At 37.1% G+C, this 15,805-nt stretch overlaps 1 protein-coding gene and 1 long non-coding RNA gene across 2 annotated transcripts in view; one reads left to right on the forward strand and one right to left on the reverse strand.

Annotated features, from left to right (window-relative positions):
• The window catches only part of npr1a (natriuretic peptide receptor 1a), a 42,056-nt gene extending 31,761 nt beyond the window's left edge, over nt 1-10,295 (reverse strand). The window contains exons 1-2 of the mRNA XM_044336078.1: nt 10,022-10,295; nt 2,735-3,471 (exon numbers count right to left, since the gene is read on the reverse strand). Of these exons, the coding sequence (XP_044192013.1) occupies nt 2,735-3,449 (715 nt within the window). The 5' untranslated portion in view covers nt 3,450-3,471; nt 10,022-10,295. The remainder of the gene's footprint in view (nt 1-2,734; nt 3,472-10,021) is intronic.
• The window catches only part of LOC122970146, a 23,060-nt gene extending 12,448 nt beyond the window's left edge, over nt 1-10,612 (forward strand). The window contains exon 5 of the long non-coding RNA XR_006399153.1: nt 10,603-10,612. This is a non-coding gene — a long non-coding RNA (uncharacterized LOC122970146). The remainder of the gene's footprint in view (nt 1-10,602) is intronic.
• The last annotated feature ends 5,193 nt before the right edge of the window (nt 10,613-15,805 follow it).

Below are 15,805 nucleotides of genomic sequence, written 5' to 3' on the forward strand. Positions count from 1 at the left end.
ATCAGCTGTAGCTAACTCGCTAATTAAACCCTGAAGATCTCCGTGTTGTTCTCTTTGGCGGCACCAGGTGGCGATAAGCGGTAATTGCAGGTGTGTAATTGGACCTCACCTCCCTGAGATCCAAACAGTCTTGTCTGTGTGATGTCAGTCAGTTGGCAACGCTAGCAGAGACCAGAAAAAACAAAGCAGCCTGTTGCATTAGCTCCGCCTATCCTCTCTGGCGGACCAACCGCTGCTGGCTGATGGAAAAACAATTAACTGATTGAGCAACGGTTGTGATTTTTTCCAGGAATGCCGCCACAGACACCCAGTTCATAATACTGCAAATGCGAGGGCTTCATCAGAGGACCATAGGCCTCATTCGATGACAGATAGTGACTTAACATTTATGTAAATAAAAATCTTCGAGATTATTGCTTTAAAATGAGGAATTGCTCACGTTCATAAAGTCATTTATGTCATGTTGTGGAAATGTTTGCATCGTTGCTCAAGAACCACACATGAGACATGAAGAAAGCATTAAACATTGTTAGTTGTTGAAGCAGTTGTAGACACTGTACAATCCATCACACCATCACTAACAACTACACAAATGTCCACATACAAAAACACAAAACAAAAATACAATTATCTTGTATTTTTGGAGAGATGTTCAGAAAGCTTTATACCTCTCCAGCAGCAAAGTTAAAAACAGTCCGGTCCCTAAACAGACACTTCCACAAACTGTTACACCTTCTTACAAACAAGTATGGTCATATGATGATCCGACAGACACCTCATGATCAATCAATAACTTCAAACTAAGACATCCTTCAAATTTAGCTCATCTAGGTACCTCATGATCCCCGCAGTTTCTAAAACAGTTGGCTTAATGCAGAGATATCTCTAGTTAACCCCAGAGATCAGCAAACAACACTCATATAGAAACAATTTCATCAGTTCAACTAGCTTAAGAACAGGATGTCACAGTGACATCACTATCACTATCACACTGAAGTGAGAACAAACATCGACCCCTTAGTTTGAAAACAACATGTGTGACATATATAATATATACAAGAAATATATCAAATGATAACCGCTGATCTGCCTCTGGGACAAAAATGACATCACAAATTCAAACATCAGTACAACAGTAGTACACAAAGCCACGCCCATTTATAAGTGATCCAATCAAATTCCTCTCCTGATTAAACCACGCCCACAGACTCCAGTTACGTACGCGTCACAGAAGAAGTAAAAGTTTCACCGTTTCACCAGGACGCGAACACAGGAAGTCCTGATCCACCTCTTACATGACGACACTCTGACAGAACAGTTAGAAAAAAGCTTCACTTTAAAGGGATATGTTATGCTTTACCTTATTTTCAGACATATATATATAATGTCACAGTGTCAGATATTCATGTTAAAAGTGGCCGACGTGTCAAATAACGAGGTAAACGTACGTAGCAGTAATCCCTGGGAGCAGAAAGCAGCAGCTTCAGGCTCTGAACGCTCAGTTTCCAACGGTTTTTTTCTACTCTCAGCCCGAGCTGACATCAGCTCATGATGGATTTCTTTATATGGACATCTGCTACGTGCAAACCGGGTGAGTTTGCTGCTCCGCTCTGGAAGTAGTTACGCTAAGCCACGACACTGTTACACAGCACAGCAAAGTAAAATAAGTAGTTTACCTGTTGGAGGTGTGCTGGTTGTCTGCAACTCTTCATAAAACATCATCATCACTATGGCTGTTTCTGCTTGTAATCTTTCTCCCTGCGTTATTTCTAACTGATCCGCTGAACAAATAGCTCCAAATAGCTCCATATGTTGTTGTTTCGACCGGTTTTTAGCGCATTTTTACTTCCTGTAAATTTTCCACCATAAAAGTCTCCCATTATTTAGTCGTTTAAAAGCTTTTAATTTGAAACAGTAAAGCAAGAAATGTTGGGTTCGCATCAGCGGTAACTTAACACAACTCTGATACTTAAAGCTGGCCAATCAGAACATAGTGGGCTCATCAGGAGGGGCGCCTTAAAGATGGACTATAAAGAGACACAGTTTATACTGAGAGGCTGCATGAAGGGTCAGTATGAGATAAACAAGGAGTTTTTTGAACGTTTGAATCATGCAGAGCTACTCGAGTGGAGTCCAAAAATTACTGTTATATTCTACTGTCTTTACATGTTTCAGAGGAGAACATGTCATGGAATAAGAATGAAGAAAAGATACACTTCTTCCTCCTTCTACACTAAATTCCTCTTATTGATTATTTACAGGTGTGCACAACACACACACACACACACACACACACACACACACACACACACACACACACACATTGACAGAGTTCAGTGAGTTTCACTGAAGCAAAAAATCTAATAATAATTAACCGTCATTTAACAGCAGGAGGGAGAGGGCAGTAAACTTTAAAAAAAAGAAAAAGAAGGAATTAAGGAGGGAAGGGAAGAATAAACAAAAGAAAGAAGGATGAATCAAAAAAAGGAAAGAGAGAGGAAGCAAGGAAGAGAAAGCCAGTAATCAAGAGAAGAAGAGAGAAGAATGAGGAAAGAGAAGGAGAGAAGGAAGGACAATGGAGGGAGGAAAAGGTAGGAGGGGAAGAAGAAGAATAAAAAGAAGTGAAAGCAGTTGAAGCACCTGAGCTAATGGAAGACAAACCGTTGAAGGAAGGAAAGAAGAAGAAGAAGAAAGAGAAGAGGAAGAAGAGGAAACAGTAGAAGCAGTGTCTGACCTCGGCCGTTCTCACGGATATCTTGGATCATCAACTTGTAGTCGACATTGTCGACCTCGATGACGTAGTCGTGGATGCTGATGTTGCGGTTGCCTAGCAATGTGTAGAGCCCCTCAACGGCAAAGTAACAGGGCCGGTCGTCGTTGGCGTCCTTGTTGTTGCTGAAGATGAGCATGGCGTGCCGCCGCCAGCCAAACGTCTCCTGGATCTTGATGCCGAACTCGCCCAGCTTCTTGTGGGTCGGGCCCGTGTTGGTGACCGCCGTGTACATCTCAAAGCCGATGGCGCGGGCACCAGCCGTCACCATGGGAACCTCCCAGTGCGTGGTGAAGCGGGCAACTGGCGAGGACGAGTAATCGCAGCCGGGCCCGATGAAGGCCCAGGGGTCATGGGACAGCTTGAGGTCGACGGCGACCAGTGGCGCTATGGAGTCGGAGCAGAAGCCGTCGCGGTTCTCTGAGCTGCCGTGAACAAGCCGCAGCTTCAGACCCGGCAGCAGCCATGGGTCAGAGTTCACCTGCCGCACTGCCTGCTGCAGCGCCGGCGCCACGCGAGGCCATGACCACGCATAGTCCGTGTTCGTCTGGGGCAAGATGGCTGCCAGAGTCACCTCCTGCAGCTCCTCTGTAGCGTTGTCAGCGGACAGAGAGGACACAGCTGATTGGACGAGCAGCAGCAAGAGGAGGGGTGAGGGGCGGGGCCACCTGGACAGCATAATGATGAGCCTGTCAGACGAGCTGCAGGGAAAACGACACACAGCTGACATGAGGACAATTTTTTTGATTACATTTAGTTATTTTTTCTATTCTGTATGACGGAAGAGCAAAGGTTTTTTTTCTTTCTCAACTCAAAAAGCAGCAACGTAGAAAGTTGAAACCATAGACTGTATAAAAATATGGACGTAGTTACCGTGACGTCACCCGTTGGTTTCTGAAGAGCGGTTTTGAAGCTCAAAGTGAGCCGCTACGGCCGTCGCCATCTTGGCAGTGCGTGACGCCACCTAACTCCCAGCCAATCAGAAATGGGCAAAGAGGCGGGCCGAATGGCTGAAACAAGCCACCTAGCGGCTGGCGAACCTGTCACTCAAAGCAGCCATGTCCTTCATTATGCAGAACTTTACGGCTTAATAAAATTTAAATGAGTGAGTTATAAAAAAACTCATGAAAGGGGAAATTAGCTACAGAGACCAAAACCGTTGTTTGTACCAGACTGTAAACATGTTTATTTCTGTTGTAAAGTTGGACATTTTAACATGGGGGTCTATGGGGATTGACTCGCTTTTGGAGCCTCAAGTGGTCGTTCAAGGAACTGCAGGTTTTTGGCACTTCCGCATTGGCTTCATTTTTCAGCCCCGGAAGTTGCCGCTTAGTAGAAACAGAGCTCAATATCAATTAGAAATAAGGTCGTTTGGTTTTCTATTGGTCCATTTCATTTTATGTTTATGGAATTTGCCAAAAATTATAAATAGTTGGATTAAAAAGGCTGTTTAATGAAGCTGTGTCTGATATTACAGATACTACAGAATCACTGTGATCAGTAGATCTGTGAGTAGATGTGAGTTTTTACTGTTGACCAATAGAATTGTGACATGGGAGGAAAAAAAGAGTTAAAAAAAAGAGTAGAGTAGATTATATCAAGCTTTAGTTTGGGTAAATAATAAAAAATAACATTAAAACTGGCTCAGAACAACATTAACACAGTATCTGAACCCAGTGATTTTTAGTACACCAACCAGCCCTGAGAGCGTCACTACGTCGCCATGACTACATTAAACGTTTCTCGACGACATGCTGATGAACTTTCAGGTGAAACTTTATTTATAAAAACTGAAAACAAATATTTTCTACACTTGAAGCTTCACATGAAATCTTTTTCTGGGAACTGTTGCTTCATTGAGTCAATATTTTTCTTTTTAAAAAATGTGCATCCCCTTCAGGAGCTGCTGGGATTTCTGGGAACTCAGCCAGCAGGTCCATGTGGGCTCCATAAACTGTCCAGTAGCTCCATGTGGGCCCCATGTGGGAGAGCGAGGGCAGTCATGTGGAACTAACAGACTGAGCGGACGCACAGAGGATAAACCTGGTTAAACAACAGCGACCTGCAAACATGAATAATAATAAAGTTTAACTGAAGAACAGAATCACTAGGAGGGTTTCAGAAGCTTCGACTTTTGTGAACATCTCAACTGTCTCAATTAGTGTGAGACAACCAATCAGATCGTCTGAAACAGAATATTGCGTAGTGCTTTATTTTACAGGTCTTTTAATTTTGTACTGATTTCCTGGAAATATTCAGTAACATTTCCTGGAGTAATTTGCAGGTATTTAATTTTTAGGACACTTTACAGAGACTGTGGTGCAATTTGGTACCAATCATAAGAAACAACTTTCTGCGTTGTAAAAAACAGTAAAATGCTAGCAGCTGGGGCGCCAATAAATTACTGTAACATAACAGAAAATAACCATCTCATAAATATATAGTCATTTTCCATAATTAAAATACAGTTAATAGTTTTAATTTTACATGAAATCTTTTGTATTTTTAGTTTTTAATGATAATTGGGGTATTTCCACCTATTAAAACAATTCAATTTCCTATAAAAATGGACTAACACTGCTATAACACAAAAATGACAGAAATGTGCTGTTTTAAATTGAGTTTAATTACATAATATTAGATCAAATCTTTTAAAATCAATCTATATTTCATGTAATAAAATGATATACCACTGATTTTTTTTTAAAAAAAAGTAAAAATACTGTTATAAAACAGGTAATCAGCTTCATAATTATTTATAAAATTATCAAACTACTTACTTTAAGATCATATCAATTGTAATACGTTTAATAGTTTTTTGTGCAATTTTACTTGAAAATTCTTGTATATTTAATAGATTGTTCATGTTAAAAAGGTTTAATACTCTATAAAAACAATGGATTCACCTTTACAAAATGTCTAATTATTGTTATAAAACACGTTTCTGTCAGAAGCGCTGACATTTTTTATTATGAAATACACGTACACACATTTTAACAGTCCTTTTATGTGAAAAAAGCAACATTTAGTTAGTAGTTAAAATTTTATGGTAATTCACAGTTACACATACATTTTTCACATGGAAAATCTGTAAAATAAAAAAATATATCAAACTTTAATAATTTTTTTAGTAATTTTTCTTTAACTGACAGAAAATACTCAGTTTTCAGTGTCAAACTACATTTTAGCATATTAAGTTGTTTCTTAGAAACTCTATAATGAGCACATTTCCCAAATTACAAAGAAAGAAGAAGAATAAACAGTTACACAGCAACTAATTTTAGGAAAGTATGGAAAAAACCTAATATGCTAATGCTAAGTTTAGCACACAAAACTACACACTGAAAACGGAGTCATTTCTGTCAGTTAAAGAAAAAAAAAAGTCTACTTTATCAGGAAGTTTTGACTTCATATGAACCCAAATAGCCTATAATGAGCGAGTGCTTACAAACTTAACACTGTCTGCAGTTTTTTTCTTATAATTTGTACCAAATGTCCTAAAATTTAACTGTTAAATATCTGCAAATTACTCAACACATTTCCAGGAAATCAGTATCAAGGAGTAGAACTTTTGCACACCTGCAGAATCCTCTAATCCTTTCTCAGTTTTTTAAGCTCCTATCAGATTTTAATTCGTTATTGAAAATACTGGGTGTTTATCTTTTGAATGGTAGCTTTTCTAGGTCGTGACCGCGTGTATAATGTGCCTTTTATATTTCTTGGTCTATTTATCCTGTCGACATTGAGAGCCATAAGATGATTTTGAATGATGATTGATTAAATGAGTGATGTCATTCTGTTGTGTGATCTGATTTGTCCACGTCGGTCAACCAACCTATTTAAATAACCTGATGAAGGTCTGCGTACCGAAACGTTCCAGTGAATGGAGTCAGGAAATCAGTATAAAATTAGGGGACGTGTAAATTAAAATGTTACATTTGTGGAGTTTTTAAAGGTTTTTTTTTATCAGTTTGTACAAAAAGATAAATAAAGGTTGGTGTCACATAAATATATGTTGTTTTACTGAAACACCTTGTATGCTCATTTTACTGCAGGCATTTTTTAATTCAGCAGCATTTTTTCTTCAAGTTATATTTATATTATATATTATTATTATATTACAGATGTCTTTACCCCCCCCACCCTCCCACCCCCTCGTTGTCCTCTGTGTAACCTGCAGAAATCATATTTCACAGTTTCATCTGTCAGAGCAGCCGAGTGTCACTGTCAGGGACGTACGACATATAGAGTGATGTCACACACACACACACACACACACACACACACACACACATATATGTTTGTCTTTTTAGACTTGTGAGGACTCTCATTGACATAATGCATCTCTTATACCCTGATTCTAACCTCAGACAGCAGTCAGGTGTCCGTATGAGCAGTGAAAGAGGTTTTCCTCGCTGTAATCATTCCTCCTGTTCATACTGGATATTAAAAGATCCTTCAAATGTGCTCCTCAGGTCTAAAACCCAAACTGGTCCTCACAAAGATAGATGTACAAGCACACACACACACACACACACACACACACACACACACACACACACACACACACACACACACAGATAATCTGATTCTGCATCAACATCAATCAAACAGAATGAAGCTCCGATGTCAGAGTGTCATTGAACGCATCAGGTCTTTACTCTGCACTAAATGAATGAACACATGAACACATGGACACATCACCTCCACTAAACACTCACTCACTGTGTGTGTGTGTGTGTGTGTGTGTGTGTGTGTGTGTGTGTGTGTTTGTGTGTGTGTGTGCTATTGTTCTCCAGCGGTCTTCAGTATTATGTAAGTGTTGTTGCGAAACAGCAGCAGAGTCTCACAAAACACACACACACACACACACATTATAATACACACAAACACACAGTAAACACACAACAGTGGACGCTGACTGTAACCACACAGAGAAGATTATAGAAACAGGCTCAAACATCACAGACAACATGGGAACACTGTGAGAAATGATAAGAATATTACAGAAATATTATGAGAATATTATAAGAATAGTACAATAATATTATAGGAATAGTAGGGGAATATTATCAGAGTATAAAAGGATAATTTAACGAATATTAAAGGGATCTTATGGGAATATTATAAGAATATGATTATGGAAATAAACTAATAGCTAAATATGGCAAAAATCATCTCTTCTCATTTTGAGATTCATGTTTTTCGTGCACGGTCCTTTAATAAAGACTAATTAGTTCATTGTTTTAAAACTCAAAGTATCTCTGATGAGTTTTTCACAGTACTTCACTTGTACTTGTGTTTACTTGAGTATTTAGATTTGAGATTTCTGTATTTCAGACGGATATATTGTACTTATTGCATGTATTTATCAGCTGGAGTTAATAGTGACTTTACAAACAAAAACATGATCAGTTTATAAAACATGATTCATAATAAAGTATTTTAATCGACTTTCCTTCAAACAGCTACAACCAGTAATATCCCATAATAACGTCTCTACAACAGAAAAAATGAATATTCATCATCTAGAAGATTCTTATTTCTAACATTATATTTGTATTTATTCTATTGTGAATTTAATCTGCAATATTTTATATTAATAGTTTGTTTTTCTCATTTTACTTCAAAAATGACTCCAAACAATGAATCGAATAGTTGGCAACTAATCGATTAATCTACTACTTGTTGCAGCTCTACATATATATATATATGTACACATACAGTATATGTATCTATACACACTGTAATCACAGTGTAGTTCAGTGTCGCAACAACACAACAGCAACTTCACTTTCCTCAGCATCCATCTGTTATTTTGATCCAAAACAAGCTCGAGTTTTACTGAAACTGTCGTAGATTTATTGTTAGCTGACATTCAAAAGACACACAAGTTATCAACGATCAATAACCAAAAGAGCAGATTATAACCAGCTTTAGTTTGACTAAATAACCCAACAGTAGAATAAACAGTAACACATACTGGCTGTTATTTGTCTTTTCTCTCTGGGTCTCATTAAATGAACATTAAAGCTGTTTTTCATGCTGTAATCATTCCTCCTGTTCATACTGACCATTAGAAGATCCCTTCATAATGACCTTACAATGGAAGTGATGGAGGACAAAATCCACAAAAGTTTATCTGAAGCTAATATGAAGCTTCAGCGTCCAAATGAGTCAAATCAAGTAGATATCTTTCAACGTTACAGTCTTTTTAGTGCCAAAGTCCCTCTTTTTGTTACTATACTTCCACCTGCAGCTCAACAGGGAAACACTGTCCGAGGAAACACAAAGAGGGAATTTGATGCTAAAAAGACTGTAAATGTGTCAGATATCCACTTGATATGACTAACTCAGACTGATGAAGCTGAATAGAAGCTTCACACAGACTTTTTTAAATGACTGTATGGACACACTGTGGATTTTTGGCCTCCATCACTTCCATTGAAAGCACATTTGAAGGATCTTTTAATATCCAGTATGAACAGGAGGAATGATTACAGCGAGGAAAACCTCTTTCACTGTTACTATGGACACACTGGAAAAATTAGGATCCTGCCCTTTAACCCAGAACCATGTTGGAAGTATTAACATCGCTGTGAGGTCTGTTATTGTTTCTGAGTCACTTTCATGTCTAATAATCTATAAATAACTGAGTATACACAGTAAATAGCATATTATAGCCACGGTTATATCTCTAATCTCTATTCTATTTTTAGTTATTCTATTTATTTTCAGTCTAGTTAGTTTTGGTATTTAATTTATCCTTTAATTGCATTTGTTTCTTTTTCCAACCTCACTGTTCCTGTATTTAGATTTATAATTACTAATTATTATTATTAATTAATTATAATTTATAATTACTAAAAAAGTACTCAATCTATCAATCTATCAATCAATCTATCAATCAATCTATCAATCAATCTATCTATGTACATCAAAACACACTGAATGTTCTCTGCACACTGGGTTCAAAGTTGTCCCAGTTTAACCAGTATGAATTAGTTCTTTTGAACCAGTGTTACACACAACAAGCTTTAATCTAAAAATCGTCACAATTGTTTCGTTTCTTGTAGAAATCGATGTGAATGTGACAAGTTCTGACATGTTAGTCTGGAGAGACTAGAACAAGCTTTAGTTTGATGAAATCATAGAAATAACAGTGAAAGTGTCTGAGAACAACGTGAACAGTGATTTTCAAGTGTGTTTCATGTCTGCGTGTCTCGCGCTCAGGTAGTTGTTGTTCTTTACCTGCTCAGATCTTCAGTCAGTCGCTTCCTGCAGCTTCATGTTCCAGCAGAACACAAACAAACAGACGAAGAAGAAGAAGAAGAAAAAGAAGAAGAAGAAGATGTTTCCACGGCAACATGAAAAGAAAGAAAAAAAAACGATCTGCGGTTCGTTTCCGGTTCTGCTCCCGGTGACTGCAGCACACCGAAGGCTTTAAAAAACGTCCCGGTGAGGTTCCGGCTGCAGCCTCTTGTCTGTCTGCACGCGCACACACCGCGAGGCAGAGGCGGGCACGCTCGCGCTCACATGCACGCTCCGCTCTGGTGGGCTGCTACGTGCGTGTGTGTGTGTATTAGTAGTCATGCCCGTGCGCGTGCCTTTCCCCTGGGAGTGCAGAGTTAATAATCAGTTACACACGAGGAAGAGTTTGATTTATTTGAACATTTTCACACTTAAAATAAATAAAAACTGACAGTCCGTGTTTTTGTTGTTAAAGGGACATTCCGTCTGTTAAAATCTCGTCTAAAGAAAGAAGGGCTCCAGCTGGTTTTGGGGCCCCCTGGTGGCGGAGGGGCCCTCAGCTTTGTTCACAAATCCAAAAGAAAAACATTTTAATTTAACAAGATGTGTATTTATTTTTATTGATTTGTTTGTTTGCATAAAAATACAACTCATAAAAAATATATAATATGTACACAGATATATAACAAATGGTTGAAAGTAACTAAGTACATTTACTCAAGTACTGCACTTAATTACAGTTTTGAGGTACTTGTACTTTACTTGAGTATTTCCATGTGATACTACTTTCTACATTTCAGAGGGAAATATTGTACTTTCTACTCCACTACATTTATTTGACAGCTTTAGTTACTTTTCAGATGAAGATTTGACACAATGGATAATATAACAAGCTTTTAAAATACAACACATTGTTAAAGATGAAACCAGTGGTTTCCAACCTTTTTGTCTTTTGACGTCTTACAAAAAGCAGTGTGTAGTCGGGGTCACATTTCACATGTCTATGAGTTGTTAACAGCTCCACCAAATAGTGATTTTTCCCTCTAAACTTCTCACATGCTTTCATTTCAATAAATGTTCAAATGATCCAATATTTCAGCAAAAATCAAAGATTAGAGAAAAAGTCCAAAAACTGAAAACAGATTTGTGTATCAGAACTTTGTTTTTTCTTCTTTCCTCTCCCATTAATCATCTCACCACCCCTCAGATTTATCTGCTGACCCTTTGGAGGGGCCCGACCCCTAGGTTGGGAACCACTGGACTAAACTAGCTAACTGTATATAAAGTAGTGTAAACTAGCTCCACCTCCAGCAGCTACAACAGTAACATGCTGCTCTAACACTGATGCTTCACTATTAATAATCTAATGATGTCATATATAATAATATATCAGTCAGAGGGACCAAACCACTACTTTTACTGCAATACTTTAACTACATCAAGCTCATAATACTTATGTACTTTTACTGCAATACTTTAACTACATCAAGCTCATAATACTTATGTACTTTTACTGCAATACTTTAACTACATCAAGCTCATAATACTTATGTACTTTTACTGCAATACTTTAACTACATCAAGCTCATAATACTTATGTACTTTTACTGCAATACTTTAACTACATCAAGCTCATAATACTTATGTACTTTTACTGCAATACTTTAACTACATCAAGCTCATGATACTTATGTACTTTTACTGCAATACTTTAACTACATCAAGCTCATGATACTTATGTACTTTTACTGCAATACTTTAACTACATCAAGCTCATAATACTTATGTACTTTTACTGTAGGAGGATTTTTCATGCAGGACTTTTACTTGTAATGGAGTATTTGATACTTTTACTGCAGTAAAGTATCTGAGTATTTCTTCCACACTTTCTCTTCTCTGTGAGGTTTTTTATTCTAAAATAAATCTGACAAAAGTTTTCTAGTAGTTTCACTTTAATAAACTTATAATAAATAAGTGAATCAGTGATGTGAGTTTTCTTGCTGCTGTCGACTTTTCTTCCTCTTCTATTGTTCTGTCGGTTTTTTTCTTTCTTCCTCTGATTAGAGCTGCTATTTCAGTCTGTGTGTGTTTGTGGATTATTATACTTGTGAGGACGTCTCGTGTCCTCTGAACAAACGTAAAGATGTTTTTCTTCCTCATGAAGTGAAGTTAAAGTTTGTCCTTCAGACTCTTTTCTGTCGATCATCAAGTTCATTGTTTATTCAGCATATAAATATCTAAACTCTGCAGCAGCTGTTTATAATACTGTCACACACATAGAACTTTAAATATCCAAATCTTGTCCAGAGCTTTCAACCACATTGCATGGTCTTCAGTTGAGAAAAGAGGTTTAAAGTTTTCAGGCTGAGAAGCTGAAAAGTTTAATTTGATGTCTTTTTATGGAGATTATTCTATAAAACAACATAACATCTAAAAACCCTGCTGAATATTTAATATCTCAACATGTTTGTTCAGCTCGTTGCTCTATTTTAACACTTCAGTTTGATTATTTATAGCTCATGGATATTAGATATTAACATTTATATTGAAATTAATACAATGAATTATTATTTCTAATTTAAAAATAAATACATTTGCGATTTAAAAGAACATTCAAAAGTCTAATATTTAACAACAAGTAAAATTTAGGCATAAAGAGTAATATTACATTTATTGATATTTTCTTTTATCTTGAATTGTTTTTTTTAAAACCTGCTGATTTTATGATTTGTCTGTTTCATTTTGCTGCCTTGAAATGTGCTCCATAAATAAACATTATTATCATCATCATCATCATCTTATTAATATTATTATGAAGGAGAACAGTAGTTGTACAGTATGTCTGATGTGATTTATATGTTCAGGTTATTTCCCTGAGCTGCTGACCTCATGACCTCTATGACCTCATGACCTCCATGACCTCATACTCGCCTATAAAGTCAAACGCAGTCATCGTGTTTATAGGACGGCGTTGTGGAGTCGAGGATAAACTGTGAAGCTCAACTTTTAAACAACACAAATGAGAAATCTTTAAAGTGTTAATAACAGAACGACAGTTTCATGAGAACTGAACAAACCGTAGAGCTGCAACGAACGATTATTTTATCGATTAATCGGTTAGTTGTTTGGTCTCATCCAAGATCCTTAAATGTCTTGTTTTGTCCACAACACAAAGATGTTCAGTTTACTGTCATAGAGACTAAAGAAACCAGAAAATATTCACATTTAAGAAGCTGAAATCAGAGAATTTGGACACTTGGACAAACAAATCATTCAGTTAAAGTGGTGATTAATAGACAAGCCAACGTTGTTCTGAGTCTTGTGTTCCTGCATTTACTTCTTAAATTGGTCTTTCTAGCAATTTATTTCTTTTTTTTCAGGAAGTTGCATCTAATAAAGTGTAAAATGTTTTACTTTTTGTGATGTATGATGTGAATGATGTGATACTGAAGATGAATTTCTACTTTCTACGTCCATTAAAAGCTGAAGCTACAAATATAAATGTAACAATGGCTGCTTGCATCGTCCCTGTCACATAAATAATACAATCAAAATAAATAAAAATTCTTTTGTGTAACAAATTTAAATTAAATTGTAAAGTTGTTTTGATTTTTCTTTAAAAATAATGACTCAAAGCGATGATCAAAATAATTGGCGATTAAATTAATAGGTTGCAGCTCCACATTTAACATCACCTACGAGAAACCAAAACAACACAGACCCTGTGATGATGAAGATGATGATGAAGATTAAACTGAGCTGAAGCTGAATCAGCTGTTAAAGTTTAATGTGTGAAATGTTCAGTTTCTGCCTCAGTCTGACCTTTGACCCTGTAATAAAATCTGTTTTTCTGATTGTAGTTTTGAATGTTTTCATTCTGAGACATTAAATGAAGTTAATGAACAACACACACACACACACACACACACACACACACACACACACACACACACACACACACACACACACTCGGAGGGTCGTGAGTGTGTTTTGACAGGATACACCCGGTGGACCAGGAAGTCACTTAGTAACACACACATACATTCTCTCCCCCTCTGTACCTCTTCCTGGAAATGATCACCACCCACCTACACACACACACACACACACACACAAACACACACACACACACACACACACACACACACACACACACACACACACACACACACACACACACACTCCTCCTCCCACTCTCTTGTTAATAAAAACACTCGTGTGTTTTTGTTTCTCTTGTCTGACGGTGAATGTTGCACTTGAACGCAGCACGCCAAAGGACGTCACAGGAAGCAAGTCTTTTTTTGAAAATTAAAAAACATATATTTTTAATTTTTTTTTTAAATTACCAGCACAGTTATATTATAAAACAATGGAGAAAAAATAAAATAAACAGATCACAAAGACACAGACGCAGAAATAAAACTGTACAATATTAAAAAACACATAACACAGAAATTAAAAGACAAAAATAAATAAATATAATTTAAAAAGTGAATAAGAATCATCATCTGGTAACTGTGGTCGTCCACAGTGTTTCTGAAGAGAACGTCTGAACTTCAACATAAAACAAGTTTTTGTTTGGAAGAAACTAAAGAAATCTGACTCTGTGAATATGATGTTTGCCCATAAAAACAGCAGTTTTTTTTATTAAGTTATGAACTTCACTGTTGTTAGACTCAACATTTAATAAATAAGAACATAACAACACAGAGTAGGTCTACTTCCAATGACTCCCAAAACGACCTACATGAGTGTTTTCATCGCCCTCTAGAGGACAGATGGAGACAAAAACCACTTGGTTCGGGTTAGATTGTGGTTTGGTGTCTCATCGTGTCTTTCGCGGTGACACTTGGTTGGAAGCAGGAGGCGAACACTCGTCTCCTGCAGCAAAGGCCACTTTTTGCCTTTTTTTGCCGTCCTGCCTCCTCCTGAGAGAGAAGTCACCTTATATAAACGTCACCTGAACAGCGTCTCTTCTTCGGGTCATAACACATGATGATGTAAACGTAACCATAAGTGGTTTTTGCCAGCATGAGTTTAAGACCTTTACTGTTGTTTTGTTGTGAGGACGAGCTGTTCTGTAACAGCAACCATGAGTCTCCCAGATTAACACAGAAATATGAGTCCAAAAATGACTTGAATGAGTAATGAGACATAAAATAAATGAGAAAAGACTGTCTGCAACTTTTCACTCTTTGGGAACAACACAATAAAATGTATGTTGCATGTTGTGTGTTTTAGCTGTTTATTGTCCACCTGTTAATACATAAAATAACACTGTAAACGCTGAAAAAAGTTGCGCGGATGAAAATCAAGTATAAACAGACTGAGTGAATAAACGATGACATACATGAATCATGTGACTTAAACGTCAGATCTGTGTGGAGCGATGATGAGGAAACTGTAACCTTCCTCACATCAATACATGAAACCAACAGAAATGTCATATTTGACTGTCGCTCTTTTAATGACGTAATCTCGTTGTGTCTCTTCTTCTTCTTCTGCGACGGTTTAATGGCAGTGGTTGAAACAAGTATTCACCACATTTCTTTCAATCTGTTAAACTTGAACAGAATCAGGATCTGATCTTGTATTTAAAATCTGGTATCATGGCCTTTTTTTGATGCATTTTTATGAATACTGAGTCTATTTTAAACATATCTATGACATTTTATTCACCAAACGTTGTTTAGATTTTTCTAAACCCATCTTTCCTTACAGCTAAGATTCCCCTCTCTCCTCCAGCAGGCTGTTTCTGGAGCTATTTACATAAAATCTGTATTA

This window comes from Thunnus albacares, chromosome 19, assembly GCF_914725855.1.
Source record: "Thunnus albacares chromosome 19, fThuAlb1.1, whole genome shotgun sequence".
NCBI classification, from domain to species: Eukaryota; Metazoa; Chordata; class Actinopteri; order Scombriformes; family Scombridae; genus Thunnus; species Thunnus albacares.